Consider the following 15,674-nt stretch of genomic DNA (forward strand, 5'->3'; position numbering starts at 1 on the left):
AAAAAAAATCTCGCCCAGGTGTTGGGTTCTAAACGTCATTCGTTACTAAAAGGACGCAAGGCGCCCTGGAGAAGTGGCTGATGTCGGGACCGGGCAGGAGGGGTGCAAGGGGAACCCCCCGGGGTGCCTGTGCGCCAGGAAGCAAAGAGGGTCCCGGAGAAGGAACAAGGGCTGAGGCGTGTCGGCCGGACGCCAGCCGGGGACAGGGAGACCAGAGACCGAGGCTGGGCAGTTGGAGGGACAAAACAAGCGATGGAATTACCGGCTCATCGCCCCAGGAAAAGGTCCCTGAGTCCATGCGGATGGGGGAGAAGGGGTGACTCTTCCGTACAGAAGAATTCCAAATGCTGTGGGACTATGTCCCCGTCCAGGAGCCAGAGCTCGGTTCTCTTCCTGTGGAGTGTGGGCTGGCCTGAGTGCCTCGCTGTGAAGAAATGAGAATGGGCCCGCCCAGCGTGGCTCAGTGGTTGAGCAATGACCTATGAACCAGGAGGTCACGGTTCAATTCCCGGTCAGGGCACATGCCTGGGTTGCGGGCTCCATCCCCACTGTGGGCGTGCAGGAGGCAGCTGATCCATGATTCTTTCTCATCATTGATGTTTCTCTCTCTTCCTCTCTGAAATCAATAAAAATACATTTTAAAAAGCGAGAGAGAGAGAGATGAGAATGGAAAGGAAATAGTCACTTGACTGTGGATACATCAGTGAGATGTCATGTGGATGTCACAGCGCCCCCCTCCCGCCCCTCCCCCACTCCATATAGGATGCACTGGGACACGCTGGGAAGGGCCCCTGATCGCTGGGGATCTTCCCCCCAAACCACAAGCCAGTGTAATTGTGAGGAAGCATCAGACAGCCCCAGATTGGGGGGCGTCTTACCCATTTCGCAGCTGGGTGACCTTGGCCTGGTCACGGGCTGACAGTGGCAGGGTCGGGGAGAGCAGGCCCGTCTGAAGAGCTGTCGAAGATCCGAAACACGGGCACGTGGTGACTGCGTGTGAGGTGGGGCCTGGGCGGGTTCCCGGAACAGGAGGAGGTCACTGTGGGAAATGGGGGATCTGGATAAGACTGTAGCTTCTTTGGTAATCGAATTGGACAATGACAGCTAAGCCCTTTTGACAAACCTGCCGGATGTTAACTAACAGGCGGGGAAGCTGGGAGAAGGGCCGTGGGAACTTTCTGTACCATCTTGGTAGCTAGTATTACTCCGCAATAAAAAAGTTTGTTTAGGAAAAATAAAAACACTTCAAAAACACTATGCAAGCAGGAATGATGGAGCCTCATTTTCCGGAGGAGAAAATGGGCTCAGAGAGGTCAACTGGCTCGCCTGACGTTTCACAGCTCGAAAAAGAGAGAGCCGGACTGGCCTGGGACTCAGTGGGCCCCCCTGCCTTCCTCCCCTCCCCACCCCCCACCCGCGGCCTCTCCAGTGCTTGGTGTAGGAGCGACCTTCCCCAGGGACTGTCCCCTGGGGTCAGACCCTCAGCTTGGAGCCCACTGTGGCCTCCCAGGGCAGGCCGTTGTCAGGTGATGGATGACCTCAGGGACCCCCCATCCTGGCTGGCCCCGCCCAGCTCTCCCTCCCTCCAGCTCGGCTCCTGGAAGCTGAGGATGCCTGAGTCCCCACGCCCCCGGGGAGGGGAACAGGCTCTGGGGTCCGGCAGACCTGGGTTCATCCTCCCCTTTAACAGCTGGGTGACCTTGGGCTGGTCACCTCACCTCTCTGAGTCTCCGTTTCCTGATCTGGGGGTGAGAGGACATCACGCCTGTCGCGTGTGAGGGGCGTGCTAAGTCCTCGGTGCACAGATGACACTTCTCCACTTGTCACCATCCTGGAGCCCGCAGCCCAGGCGGGTCTGTGACCGCGGGAGCCGTGACGCGTGTGCCTGATCCCCGCGGAGAGGACGCTCGGGGACGTGAGAGGAGAGGGGCTTGTCCTCTCCCCGCTCAGCTGCTTTAGGAACCTGGGCCAGAAACGTCCAGCCAAGCCTGCGCCCTCCCTGCCCCCAGCGGACAGCTCCACCCTCTTCTCCGTCTCTCCCGTCTCTCCCGGGTCCGTAGGGTTACTATCGGCGTATATCCTTCTAGGATGTTTTAAAAGTACAGCGAGGCGTTGATATGCACATGTCTTTGTTTTCAGCACAGGCGGGCGCACGCTGTGCACACCATCTTCCCGCCTTTCTCCCTGCTGATTGGTCCCGGACGCCTTCATCCCAGCACATAGTAGGCCACCACGCTCTTCCCTCCAGCCGTGCCATACTGCACGAGCCGGTGGCCCACTGTGTGTGTGATCAGCCTGCGGAGGGTGGGCGTGGCTGATCCCATGGTATTGCTGTCACAGACATCCTCGGTCGTACCTTTCTGTCCTGGTGCGGTTATTTCCGTAAAGTCACTTTCCCAGAAGAGGCATGATGGGTCCAAGGGCCTGCGGGGCGTAGAATTTGAAGGCGCTGCCGCGTCGTCCCGGAGATGCGGTCTCTCTGCCGTCCTCGTCACCGCGTGCCAGGGAGCAGGTCTCCTGCGGGAGGAGAGGCACGAGGCCCGGGAAGCCAGCCCGCAGCGACCACTCAGTGAACAAATATTTATGAACCGGGTCCAGGGGCCGGGCCCCGGGCCAAGATCGGGCCACGCTGATGAATGGGCTCTGGGCTTCGTCCTGGAGGAGCGCAGGCCGAGCGGGGCTGCAGGCGCAGAAACATTTCCCGACGTCGCCATCAGTGCTGTGAATAACCGAGGAGACCAGCCAGGGCGCAGGGCCTCGCAGGTCGGGCTTGAGAGTCGCCTCCTCCCTTCAGCGGCCGTGTGGCCTTGGACGAGTCATGACGTCCCGGCGTCTCGGGTCTCGGGTCCAGTGTCCCCTTGACTGGCTGCCCACTGGCCGGCATTCTCCTGGGATCACATTCCTCCCGGCCGGTCCCTGAGTCAGTCTCAGAAGAAGCCTGAGCGTCTTGCCCAAACATGGATTGAAAAGCCCTCGTCCAGCCTTCGCACTTTTCATTCATTCATTCGTTCATTCATTCACTCAACAAAGATGTGTTTCGTTATCGCCTCAGAGGCAGGCACCGTGCTAGACCCCCGAGGCCGCCATGGTGCTGGGAGCCCGTCTCTGTCCTCCCAGTCGGGGGGGCGGGGGAGTGGACACCGCGTTCGAGTGACCAGGGCGCTGGGTCCTTGGTGTCCGCCTGCGGCCTGGCCAGGCTTCCTCAGGGCCTTGAACAAAGCACACAGGTCTCAGCAAGAGGCTTTGCCGGCCCCGTCTCTCCAGCTCCCACCTGGACCGGAGGAGGACGTGGGGTCCATGTTGCAGGCTTGAGGCCAGGACGGCAGCTAGGAGGCCTGGACAGACCTAAGTCAGCAGGGACCGTCACAAACACCTGCTTGTTTGGGGCTTGTTCATCGCGGCAGCGTCCTAGGGGTTGCTGGGGCTGGAGGGTGGAGGGGAGGGGGAGGAAACGATTCTGAAAAGTGGGTGCCCTGTGAGGTGATGCTGTTCAGGAGGAGGCGTTTGGCCCGCTCGCTGGGGTTCTCCTGGCCGCATCCTCGCTGCAGTTTGCAGGTGAGAAGGGGCGGACAGGAGCGGAAACTCGGACGGTCCCCTGCAGTGGATTTGCTCAGCAGCGGGAGAAGGCATTTGAAGTTCAGATGCAGTCACACGCGGGCACTCTGTACCAACTGATGTGGCACCTGCTTAGACTGGATTGCTGGGTGAGCAGGGGGTGTGTCCCTGCACTGCCGTCTGCTTAGAGAAAGAAAGGACTTACACGTCTGTGCTCCCGTGACCGGCAGGAACACGAGGAATCAGGGAGGCAAGAGGGAGTGGCGGGGCCTGTGGCAAACTGGTGAGCTCAGACCCCATGTGGGTCCAGGGCTTAACTGCTCTGGAGTAGCCAGAAGCTGGACTTGCACACGCAGTGTCCAGATTGCTCGGTGCTGCCTCCGTGTTTAAAGTATGTACCACTCAAGCCAAGCAACCCACTGGCGCGCCACCCCGTGGCTCCCTGTGCTTCCGCCCGGCCTCCGCGTTGAATGGCTCCTGCGGAGGAAAGCTGGGCCGGCCCCTCGGAGGGGCTGCCCGTTAGGGGGTCGGTCCTCACCGGAGGGTCAGCTCGGTACCAGAGCTGCAGACGTGGTATCCGCCGTATCAGTCCACCTTTTGGGGAGCGGGACTGCTTCATATGGAGATCAAGAGTAAGAAGGGGCGCCTGGCTGGCTTGGCTCCGTGGTTGAGCATCGACCTGTGAACCAGGAGGTCATGGTTCGATTCCCGGTCAGGGCACATGCGCGGGTTGCCGTCTCGATCTCCAGCGTGGGGTGTGCAGGAGGCAGCTGATCGGTGATGCTCTCTCATCATTGATGTTTCTCTCTCTCCCTCTCTCTTCCTCTCTAAAAGAAAAACATTTTTATGTTAAAAAAAAAAAAAAGAGTAGGAAGGGGCTGAGGGTATGCAGGGGGGTCTCTCCCACTCCCTCTAAGCAGCTCTTCCTGGGAGGCAGGGGGGAGGAGGGGGAGGGGGAGGGGTGCAGCCTCCATCTTGTGTGCCCTCCACCCTTACTGTGCGTCTCTGTTGTTTCTTGCAGTCTCTGTCTGCTGCTGCCTCTTCATCCTCTTCCTCTTCCTCTCGGAGCTCACCGGATTCATAACCACAGAAGTGTAAGTTACCCCCCGGGGGGCACCCCAGAGCTCCCCCGGAGGAGACGAGGGAGGGGGGCACCCCAGAGCTCCCCCAGAGGAGACGAGGGAGGGGCTCTAACCCGGAGAGAAACCTCAGAACCTCCCAGCCCTCTTTCCAAGCCCGCACCGCCGCTCCTCTGATTCTTCCAGGGAGTTGGAGTTTGAGCAGAAGGGAACGCGGCTGCGTTCAAGCAGGAAAGGAAATCCGGGGCCCGTCCTGTGGGGGCCTCCCGGGTCCCCAGACGGACAGAGCTCGGTGGCCCTCTTTGCGTCCCTCTGGTTGGCCAGGGGGCTTTCTCTCCCTCCGACTCATCCCGGGGTCATTCGATGCTAACGCTGGAAGGGGTCAGAGAAAGGGTGCCGCTTCCCACCCGAGGGGGCGGCTGCTGCTGACCTCAGACCCGGCCCCTCCGGGAGCCCCGTGCCCTGATCCCAGGCCCACACTCGCTGAGGCGTCGGTGCGGGCTTCCTGGCAGCGGCTGACGCATTGCGAGTCCATCCCCGATTCCTAGTAAATGCTCCGGGCCACGTGCACCACAGATGCCGACGGAAGGATTTAGTCACGGCCTCGGCCTCGCCGGACGCCCCTCTGAGAGGGAATTGGCCCCAGGATCTTCCTGCCCTGGCCAGGGGCTCGAGGCTTCCAGGCTTTCCGTGTTTACAACCTGGAAAGACAGCACGGGGCTTAAGCCCTGGCCACTCCTCCTCCGTCCAGCACTGGAATTTTCTTTTTGACTCATGGAATGTCTCGGTTTCCTCGACCTCCTGCTCAGCCACCGGACCATGGGGAGCTGAAAACAGCTGCTTGGGCCCAGAAGGGCCTTGTTGCTGTATAAGCATGACCGCCTCTGAGCCTCACACAGCCCTACAGGTGAGGAGACTGAGGCTCAGACGGGCAGGGACTGGCCCAGAGTCACGCAGCGAGGAGGTGGCTCCTCAGGCCCGCTGGCCTCGCCTCCCCTTAGCTTGTTTCTGGATGTAGCTTCCTGCCCTCCACTCCCCTTCCCTGCCCCCCTGGTCCTTTCTGTAGCCCGAGGTCCTCACAGAGTGGTGGAAAATGCACAGCACAAAGCCAGGCCGGCGTGGCTCCGTGGTGGAGCCTCGACCCATGAACCAGGAGGTCACAGTTCCATTCCCAGTCAGGGCACATGCCTGAGTTGCCGGCTCAACCCCCAGTTAGGAAGGCATGCAGGAGGCAGCCGATCAGCAATTCTCTCTCATCGCTGATGTTTCTCTCTCTCTCTCTCCCCCCCCTCCCTTCCTCTCTGAAATCCATAAAAATATATTAACACAAAACAAACACAACACCCGTGAAGCACAGTAAATCGAGGTTTGCCTGTGTTTACCTGAAAGGACTTAGGGTGACGTTTGGTATCCGTAGACCCCTATCTCCATGCATTTACTCCCTTCCCGTTCCCCCCAGGTGACACTCACACGGCTGTCAGGCGCTCAGCCCCTGGCATGATCAGTGCCCCGTGAAGGTGCATTTCCTCGTCCCCTCCCTTGCGTTAAGAACCGGCCCCCCTCGCCTCCCTCGCCTCCGGCTGACATTGTGAGGGCGACTTCGGAGGCCCGTCACGAGGTAGCTGCCGGGGGAGGCAGGGGTCCCGGCAGGTGAGCTCTGACGTCAGAGCTTGCGTCTGGAGCAGGTGGGGCCCCGGCTGCTGGGTGAAAGGCGGCTCTGGCAAGCCTGGACGGCTCCTGTGTACCCAGGGCAGGGCTCTCCTTCCCCAGAGCGCACTGTTCCCACCGCCCTGCCCTACCCCCGCCTGCTCTGACTTCCTCTTCCTGGCTCCTGGGGGCACCCTGGACGCACCGGTCCCACCAGGTCCCTGGAGAGGAAGCCAGATGAGGGTGAGGGAAGAATCCAAACAAGAGGCTATTCATCAAGCGTGCGCCCGCGTCCGGCCCCGGGCCCGCGAGCACGGCTCCATTCGCAGTGTGAGCGGCTGGAGAGGGAGGGAAGTGGGGACAAGAAGAGAGGCCTTTCGGGCCGAGGCTCCCTTCAGGACGGTGCGGTGACGCCGAGGAGGCCCCTCACTCCCTGTTGCCAGGTAACCGTCGTGCAGAAGTTGCCCACAGGGAGTCTGAAGGGTGCGGACTGAGGACAACACAGAGAAACCAGAGAGGGGAGGCTGCTCCCGTGCCGTCTTCCCTCCCTCGGAAGCTCGCCTGGCCCCTGGGGCGTCCTGCCGATTCGTTCTTTTCCCTTTCGGAGCAGCCGGCCCTCCCTGGCAGTTGTGTGCCCACAGTGGGTCAGCCCGCCCCCCCCCCCCCCCCCCCCGGAAATGAGGTCACGGCGGGTTGGACCCACACTGCACCAAGCCTGGCCTGTGGTTATCCGTGACATAAGGCGCTATTCTGGCCTGGCCGGTGGGAGAGAGAGGGCCTGTTTGTTTGGGTGGGTGGACTCCGACCTGGGCCCTGGACAGGCGTTAATTATGCTTGGGAAAGGGCCCCCCAGGGCGCTCTGAGGCCCGACTTTCCAGGGCAGGAGGCACCCCCCCCCCCGCCCCTCGGAGAATGTGGCCACGGAACATTCCAGCTTTGACTGCCCAGGCTCTGGCTGCTCTTAATTATTAACCTGATGAGGATTTATAATAAGAAACTAGCAGCTGGACCCCTCCGCTGACAATTTGTAGCATAATACAACGCCTCGTCATTTCCAGTTCTGAACGTATAGCGTAGGCCAGTGATCGGCAAACTCATTAGTCAACAGAGCGGCAAACCGCGGCTCACGAGCCGCATGTGGCTCGCAAGCCGCAGTTTGCCGACCACTGTCATAGGCGACCCGGTGCCAGCCACGCAGGTTAGCGATTTACGATGATCAGCTCATTCCGTCTCACAAAATCCCTTGAAGTGGGCACCACGGTTCGCGTCAGGCCCACTTTACCGCTGGGGAAACGGAGGCACCGGGCGGCTGAAAGCGCAGGGAGTTAGGAAGTGGTGCAGCCGGAGCATCGCCTGGCCTGCCTCCCACCCTTTTCCGCCCCGTGCATCGTGGCTCCCCGGGCGCCTGCAGCCGCTGCTTCTCGGTCAGAGAGGTTGACTGGGACTGGGGTGCTCCCTCCAGGTGAGGTGGCCGAGCAGTTGGAGCCCCCGGAGGCCACCGCCCGCCCCGTGGGCACTGGCAGGTTACCGTGACCCGTGTCCTCGCAGCTCCCCTGGCCGGCCCAGAGCGAGGAGGCCAGTAGCTTCACGGGAGGAGGAGCTGACTTCTCCCTCGGAGCCCAGAGACCCACCCTGGGTCCCGGCCTGGGAGCCGGGCCGGGTGGAGAGCCACGTGGTCACGTGAAGGAGCAGCGGGAGGCTGCAGGCCTCGGCACAGCGGCAGGGTCAGGTTCATGCCTCTAAAGCTCACCTCTTCGGAAGAGGGGACCCCGGGGGCCAGGGCCAGGTGAGGAGGCTGGTGAGGACCCAGCGGCCGTGGAGAAGGCGTGGGGCAGGACTGGGTGTCCGCGAAGGGCTGATTTTGGGGGCATCATGACACCTGGGATGGTCAGGGCGTCAAACTCTGCGCGCTCACTCACATAACCTGCGTCTCTCCCCTCCCCGCCCTCCCCGGCCCTTGCTTGGGGCCTCACTGCTGTGTAAGTTTCCATTAAACCCACTTGTGAAGCACGGAGGTCAGGGACTTGGGGCAGGAATCCGAACTATTCGAGTGCTCTTTTAAAAGCAAATAAAATTGTTTTCCGTAGATGTCATCGGGCTCACGCCTCAGCCGAGAATCTCAAGGCCCTCCATGACATTCCGCCTACGCTCCCCACACACACCTCCCCAGTTCCTCTCTCCTCTCCCTACATGGCTAAGCTCGCCCCCCTCCGCCCCCCACGCCATCCGCAGACTCCCTGACGCGGTCTGGTGTCCCCCACCTGGAATGTGCCCCCCACTCCACCAGCGCCGCCGGTTACCTCCCCCGCTCATTCCGTCTGCAGGGACGGCGAACCCCTGCTCCGTGCTGGCGGCTCAGCCCTCGTCTCGTGGGGGAGTCAGCTGCTGCGTGCGTGGGGGAGTGGCGGGTGGGGGCAGAGGGAGGCTTTGGGGGCACAGAGGGAGTGGAATCCCTGAGTACCTCCAGACCCTGTGGCTATTGGGGCCGAGGGTGGGGGTGAGCACCTGACGATTATCAGTAAGATGGTGACACCTGCGTCACGGGTCTGCGTGGGCACCCCTCGCGCCTCCGTTTTTCATTGATTCCTGTCCCACCCGGAGTCATTCAATGGAAGGGATATGGCACTGGGCTCCCGGGGCTCGAGGTTCAGATCCTGCCTCTGCCTCTTCTTGACCGTGTGACCTTGGCCGGGCTATCTGGTCTCATCCTGTAAAAGAAAAAGTAACCCCTATTGAACCCGGGCTGGTCCTGCGGATTAAATGAGATACGGCCCGGGAAAGCCTGGCACCATCGGGGAGCCCAGGATGGGGACGTCTCCTCTGATCCGTTATAAGAGAGGCCAGTGTTTACGCGGGCCTGGAACGTACCAGGGCTGTGCTCGGCGCCTTACACACATGAGCACGCTTATGTATGTATATGTTGTTTTAAATATATTTTTTATTGATTTCAGAGAGGAAGGGGAAGGGAGAGAGAGATAGAAACATCAATGATGCGAGAGAATCATTGATTGGCTGCCTCCTACACACCCCCCACTGGGGATCAAGCTGGAAACTTGGGCATGTGCCCTGACCGGGAATTGAACCGTGACCTCCTGGTTCATAGGTCGGCGCTCAACCACGGAGCCACGCCGGCCGGGCCACACGTGAGCACATTTAATCCTCACCACAGCGCCCTGATACTGTTGCTATACCTGTTATTATCAACTCAGTGGACATTGATATTAATAATAGCAGTGAAAGCAGTGGGCATTTATGGAGCACGTGCTGTTTACTACGGTCGTGCCACGTCTGTGGTTGCCCCGTCTTACATCTGGGGAAACCAAGGCTGATGGAGACAAAGGCCCTGGCCAAGGTCAGTCAGCCAGGAGGTGGCAGAGGCAGGATTTGACCCCGAGAGCCTGGACTTCCACCATGATGCCATCCACCAGAGTGAAGTGAGTGACAGACCCCTGCCCGGGCAGCCTGCGCAGTATGGCCAGTCCTCACCCAGCCCTGGAAGTAGCCGGAATCCATAGCCCATTTTGTCTGTCTGTCTTTCTCCTTCCCTCTTTGTCTCCCGCCCCTCCTCCCTGTTTTTTTTTTTTTCCTTTTTTGAGTGAGGCATCTATAGCCTAGAGACGGCAAAGTGCACAGATCTCTAAGATGAGGCTTGATGAATGTTTGCCTGTATTTACATGACATCCACGTCACCATCACCCCCACATCCACGTCACCATCACCCCTACATCCACGTCGCCATCACCCTTATATCCACGTCACCATCACCCCCACGTCCACGTCACCATCACCCCGACCAGACAACATATTTCCGTGAGCTGGGAGGTTCCCTTTCCCCCCTCTCAGTCAGCAACCACCCCCCACGCTATTCTGACTTCTGTTACCATCGATTAATGCTGCCTGTCTTTATGGTTTTTTTTAATATTTTTTTATTGATTTCAGAGAGGAAGGGAGAGGGAGGGAGAGATAGAAACATCCATGACGAGAGAGAAGCATTCACCGGCTGCCTCCCGCACGCCCCACCCTGGGGATTGAACCACAACCAGGGCCTGTGCCCTCACCGGGAATCCAACCGTGACCTCCTGGCTCACAGGTCAATGCTCTACCATGCCGGCCGGGCTAATTCTGCCTGTCTTTACACTTCATAGAAAGTCCTACCCGTTTTACAGGCTCAGAGAGGTGAAGCAACTTGTCCCAGGTCCCCCAGCTTCTCGGGGTGAGCCCACATCTGCCTGTCGCTGCCCCAGGGTCTTCTCATCGCCCCACCAGTGACAGGAAGAACCAGGCCCACCAGAGTCCCCAAACGTCGGTGAATCCATAAAAAGTTAATTTTCGCTCCAAATGGGCTTTTAAAGTCACCCGTGAAAACCAGTTCAGCCCGGGCAGTGAGGGGAGCCAGCCGGCAGGCCCCTGGGTGACACGGTGGCTGGGCGGCAGGAAGCCAGCAGCCTGGAACGTTGCCCGGGACTCGCTCGGAGGTGGCCGCATTGACCTCATCGGGCGGCACAGGTGGCTGCACCGTTCGTCCCACAGCCCCGGGCCCTTCAGGAAGGCGCCTGGGAGCAGCCAGCTCCAGCCTCACGTAACCAGACTGGCCCGAGCTCGGCAGGGAGTGGGTCTTCCTCCCTCCCCAGCCCCTCAGCCCCTCCGTCAGGGCAGCACTGGGGAGCCGGGGCCCCTGGGCTGGGAGGGGCCTCCCGCAGGGGCCTCCAGGGTGTGCTCACCTTGGCACCACACCCGAGGCTCACCTGGCTCTGGGAGCTGAGGTCACCTCCCGAGGATTGCCAAGGGATGACATCATCCCACAATCCCTCAGTGCTGCGGGGGCCCCGCCTCCCAGGTGGGAGAGGTGAGCAGCTTCAAGGAAGAGTCTCCCTGGGCTGGGAAAGGAGGCTGGGGCTCTCCCTCGGTGACCGGGTGACCGTTCTGTTAATCACCCCAAAGTCTCATTACCCAACAGCCCTCCTGAGTTGCGACGTGGGGCTGGGGTGGGAATCAGGTGCTGAAGCATTTGGCCCAGAGACGTCCATCCTCCAGCATCACCCCCTGCGATGCTGTCCGCTCCTCCCCCTGGCTCATTGGTCCTTCCTGTTCTTTGATGCGGGCCAGCGAGCCTGCCAAGCACAGGCCCTTATCTCCCCACCCCACACGCTGTGGCCCCAGAGGACCAGGGCCCCCCTCGTTTTCCCTGTTGACCCTGGATGCTGAGGACAAGGAGGAGGAGGCGAAGGGGGCCCTGGGGCTCGGGCAGAAGGCAGACCTGGCGGGGTTGGGGTTGCAGCTTGGCCATTTCCTGCTGTGTGGCCTTGCGGATGGGACTCACCCTCTCTGAGCCTCAGTTTCCTGCCTGTAGAATGGGGATCAGGACATTCCGCAGGGGCAGGCGGGACCCCGTGAATGCCCACAGACCCGATCGGGCCGTTCCCGGCTTGATGGGCTGGAGGCCCAGCCACCTGAAGGCTGAGCTGTGCCGGCCTCGCTCTCATTTCTGGGAACACTCTTGTGGCCCCGGTGTGTGTTGTGAGTGAGCCCACCGTTTCTTATTAATTGGGCGCCCACCATTTCACACTCGGGGCTGGGCCACAGAGGCAGGATCTTCGTAAAAACAAAACGCCCTCGCCCTGGCCTGACTCACTCTTTCCCCAAGAAGTGGCCACCGACGAGGGTCTCACTGAGTTGGGCTGGTGAGAGCCGCAGTCCTTTATGCACGGCCTGTGCCCAGGACCCCAGGGGCCGCCTGGCGCTGCCCGTAGCTGCCCACGAGGCCTGTAGATTCGGCTCCCTCCCATGGAGGGCGCTCTCTGGGAACCAGGGGTCCAACACGGCTCCCCAGGCATGTCTTCCACGCACCTCGAGCTCAGCAGCCGCACGGAACCCAGTGTCTCCCTCCCACCGCCCGCCTCTCTTCCTAGGAATAGTTCCAGAAGGAGACGTCCTGCCCTGTCCATCAGCGAGCCGCCTGCTCTCGCACCCCTCCCCTCCTCTCCATCCCACCACCCCGGCCAGGCGCCCTCATCACCTGCACCTGCAGCCGCCTCCTCCGGGCCTCCGAAGGCATGGCGGCCCCTCGGTCAGCCTTCCTTACGGCGGGCAGAGGGAGGCCATAACGTGCAGCCTGGCCGTGGCGCTGGGCTCAGGTTCAAGTGCGAAGCCTCCGCGTGGCCTCGGAGCCCGCCCGACCTGGCCCCGCCCATCCTCTGGCGCCCCTGCTTCCCTCTGCTGCACACCGCAGCCAGCGACCTCCATTGGGTTCCCCAAGGAGCCGTGCCCCTCCCCCTCCCAGGCCTCTGCCCCGCTGTCCCGAGAGCCCCCCTCCCTCCTTGTCAGGACAGCCCCTCACCCTCAGACCTCAACGGCCACCTCCTCAGAGCAGTCTCCCAGCCACTTTCCCGATGGCAGCCACGCCGGCTGGCCCTTTGGGGGTTCGGGGGGGCCATGTCTTTCCGTCAAGGCAGTCACCTGGTTGGCTGTTTACCCAGGAGGCGGGGGTGTCTGAGCCCCGTGAGGGCCGAGACCACGGCGCCTGGGTCCTCTCTCACTCCAGGGCCGGACAGGCCGGGTGCTCGGACGTACAGGTTGAATGGATGTGCGTCGCTCACCGATCCCAGTGTGTGGCTGTTGTCCCCAACAGCAAGGTGTCACGGCTGTCCTTAGAGCCGCCTGCCTGACCCTATGCCCACGCCCCAGAGTGTCCCATCCCCCGCCCTGAAACTGGTGACTGTTAGCTCATGCGGCAAAGAGACCTTACAGTGTGATTACTCGTATGTCGAGGGTCTTGAGATGGGAGGTGACCCTGGGTTGTGCAGGGGGGCAGGGTGAAACCACAGAGGGCTTCTCGGAGGAAGGTGGGCGGTGAGAGGGGCGGACCTGCCACTGGCTGGCTGGGAAGAGAGGGAGGGGCTGCGAGCTGAGCGGCCTCCGGACGCCGGGAAAGGCAGGGAAAGGCCTTCTCCCTGCAGAATGCGTCCGGACTTCTGACCTCCAGGAACTCATTACAGAAAGTCACTGGCTTTCTGACGGTGGTTGCAGCAGCCACGAGACACTGCCACATCGCTCCGGTGTCCTCAGACCTGGCACCCGCCCAGGGTTTGTGACAGTCGGGGTGGGAGGGGCGCTCAAGAGGGGAGGAAGGGCCCGGCCAGTGTGGCTCAGTGGTTGAGCATCAACCTACGAACCAGGAGGTCACGGATTGATTCCTGGTCAGGGCACATGCCCGGGTTGCGGGCTCGATCCCCAACAGGGGGCGTGCAGGAGGCTGCCAGTCTCTCTCCATCTCCCTTCCTCTCTGAAATCAATAAAAATATATTAAAAAATAAATAAATAAAAGACAGAGGAGGCAAGAAGGTGCCGTGTGCCTGCGGGTGTCAGGCCCTGGTCCCTGGGCAGGCCCGCGGTCCTCATTGGCGTATTCACACCCCATGTAACAGCCGTGTTCACAGAGGTGACAGCCGCTGAGCTCCCACAGGGAGAGGCAGGCCCGGGACTGGAGCTTGAATCCGACTCCTATGCTCCTGCCTCCAAGTGCCAGGCCAGCTTTTGGAGGGCACCTGCCATCGCCGGCCTGTACCTGAGCGGGCGCAGGCTCCCCCGGAGGGAGTGCAGGAGTCCCCACGCCAGCTGGTCCCGGCGGCCCCGCCCCATCTCAGCCAAGGCTTCTGCGCTTGTCTCCCTCAGTGTGAACGAGCTGTACGTCGATGACCCAGACAAGGACAGCGGGGGCAAAATCGACGTCAGCCTGAACATCAGCTTACCCAACTTGCACTGTGACCGTGAGTATTCCCAGCAAGACTCCCCCCGACCCCCTGTTCCCCTCCACCCACCCCCCCACCCCCACCCCGTGTAGGCAGAGCTTGGGTGCACAATTGGCGAGACAGCCGGGGCCAGCTAAGCGCACAGCGCAAGCTGCCAACCACAGGTAGAATGTGATCACATCTGAATGCACTTGGTGGTTTTCTGGGATAAAAAGCAAGAAATTGCTAACGGGGGTTACCTCTGGAGAGTAGCCGTGTGTGTGTGTGTGTGTTGTGGGGGGGGGGGGGGTTCCTCTTAGGTCAGAGAAGCAGAGTTAGGTTCCCTGCAAATGGTTGATTGAGGGAGGGCTCTCAGAAGGAACCTGTAGGGCGTCAGGGAGGCGAGAGGACACGCAGAGATGTGTGGCGTGTGAAGGACACCGCGGTTTGTCCCTCCTGGTAGCAAGGGGCCGGGCTGTTGTTATCCGCATCCTTGATACCCTTGACGAACGGCTGCAGGGTGGTGTGTGGGTGATGGGTGGGGGTCGTATAACCCCCCAAGCATCTCAAGGCAAGGGGGCCTCCAACCAGCCAAGAGTGGTCACGTGGAAAGGGATGCAGCTCCGAGCTGTCAGCAGCCGCCGTGAAGCTTCCTTTTTTACTTCACACTCTATTTTGTTGGTTTCATTTGTTTCAACCAAGAGGATGAATTATTTGTATAAACAGAACTCATTGGAAGAGTGGTGTGTGGCATCAGATTCTGCCTTTTTGGTCAGTAAAACTGTGTGACGCCGGCTAAGGCAACCTCTCCGACCTCAGTTTCCTCATCTGTAAAATGGGCTTGGTGCTCTCTATCGCCTGAAGCTGTTGAGAGGACGTGGTAAGCTGGTTCTTAGGCTTGTGGGCGAGTGGACTGGGTGTCTCCTCCGGGACTGGGGTTCTACCAGTTCCTCTGCCCCAGCCTGGCACGTAACCCCCTGCCTTCCTATTGAAGGGCAGCACATTGGGCGGGTCTGCAGGCAAAGATAGGGTGTCGGCCCTGTTCCCTGCTTTTGCTGAGAATTGCATCACAATCCTGAATCCACAGTGGGCCCCGAGCCAGGGAACCTGTTGAAATAGGTCGGCTTTATTTTTATTTTAATCCTCTTTCTCTTAGAAAAATAACTCATCTGGCAGCTTCTCATTCAGGAACTGGTCATGTCTCTGGAACAAGGAAATTCTTAGGCCAGAGGCCTGGGACCAGTGGGACAGGGCAGGGGAGGGATGTGGTTCTAGGCTCCGGCCCAGCTCCAGGCAGCGGCCCAAGAGGGGCCGGCGGCCTCCAGCGGCGGCCGCGCTGGCTCCCGGGGTCCTACCCCTCTGCGGGGCCATCACCCGACCCCCGTGGCTCCTGCTAGAGCCCCACGCCCTGGAATTTTTCAAAGAGAACGGCAAGTTTATATTATAGGGAAACAAATGTGTGCTCGTCGTTGTACCTTTGGAAAATCCGGAGCCGCGGCGAGAGGAGACATCGCCCCTCCTTCACCCCCGCGACGGCCTCGCTGACGGTCCAGGCCGTTCCGTCCCGCTGGCTCTCCTTTCCGTACATTTCCAAACCGGCTGAGCTCATGCTGCATGCGCAGTCTCATATCCTGCTTTTCACACGATGGGCTTTTTTGGTTACACA

At 60.7% G+C, this 15,674-nt stretch overlaps 1 protein-coding gene across 2 annotated transcripts in view; it reads left to right on the plus strand.

The window, feature by feature from the left end:
• The window catches only part of ERGIC1 (endoplasmic reticulum-golgi intermediate compartment 1), an 82,799-nt gene that overhangs the window by 41,244 nt on the left and 25,881 nt on the right, over positions 1-15,674 (plus strand). The window contains exons 3-4 of one of the 2 annotated variants that reach the window (XM_079771017.1): positions 4,577-4,649; positions 13,953-14,047. In XM_079771017.1, coding sequence (XP_079627143.1) covers positions 4,577-4,649; positions 13,953-14,047 — 168 coding nt within the window. Of the gene's footprint in view, positions 1-4,576; positions 4,650-13,952; positions 14,048-14,387; positions 14,889-15,674 lie in introns of those variants that run through there. The other variant, XM_079771018.1, reaches the window with a different exon arrangement.

Source organism: Cnephaeus nilssonii, assembly GCF_951640355.1.
Source record: "Cnephaeus nilssonii genome assembly, chromosome: 5".
Taxonomy (NCBI): Eukaryota; Metazoa; Chordata; class Mammalia; order Chiroptera; family Vespertilionidae; genus Cnephaeus; species Cnephaeus nilssonii.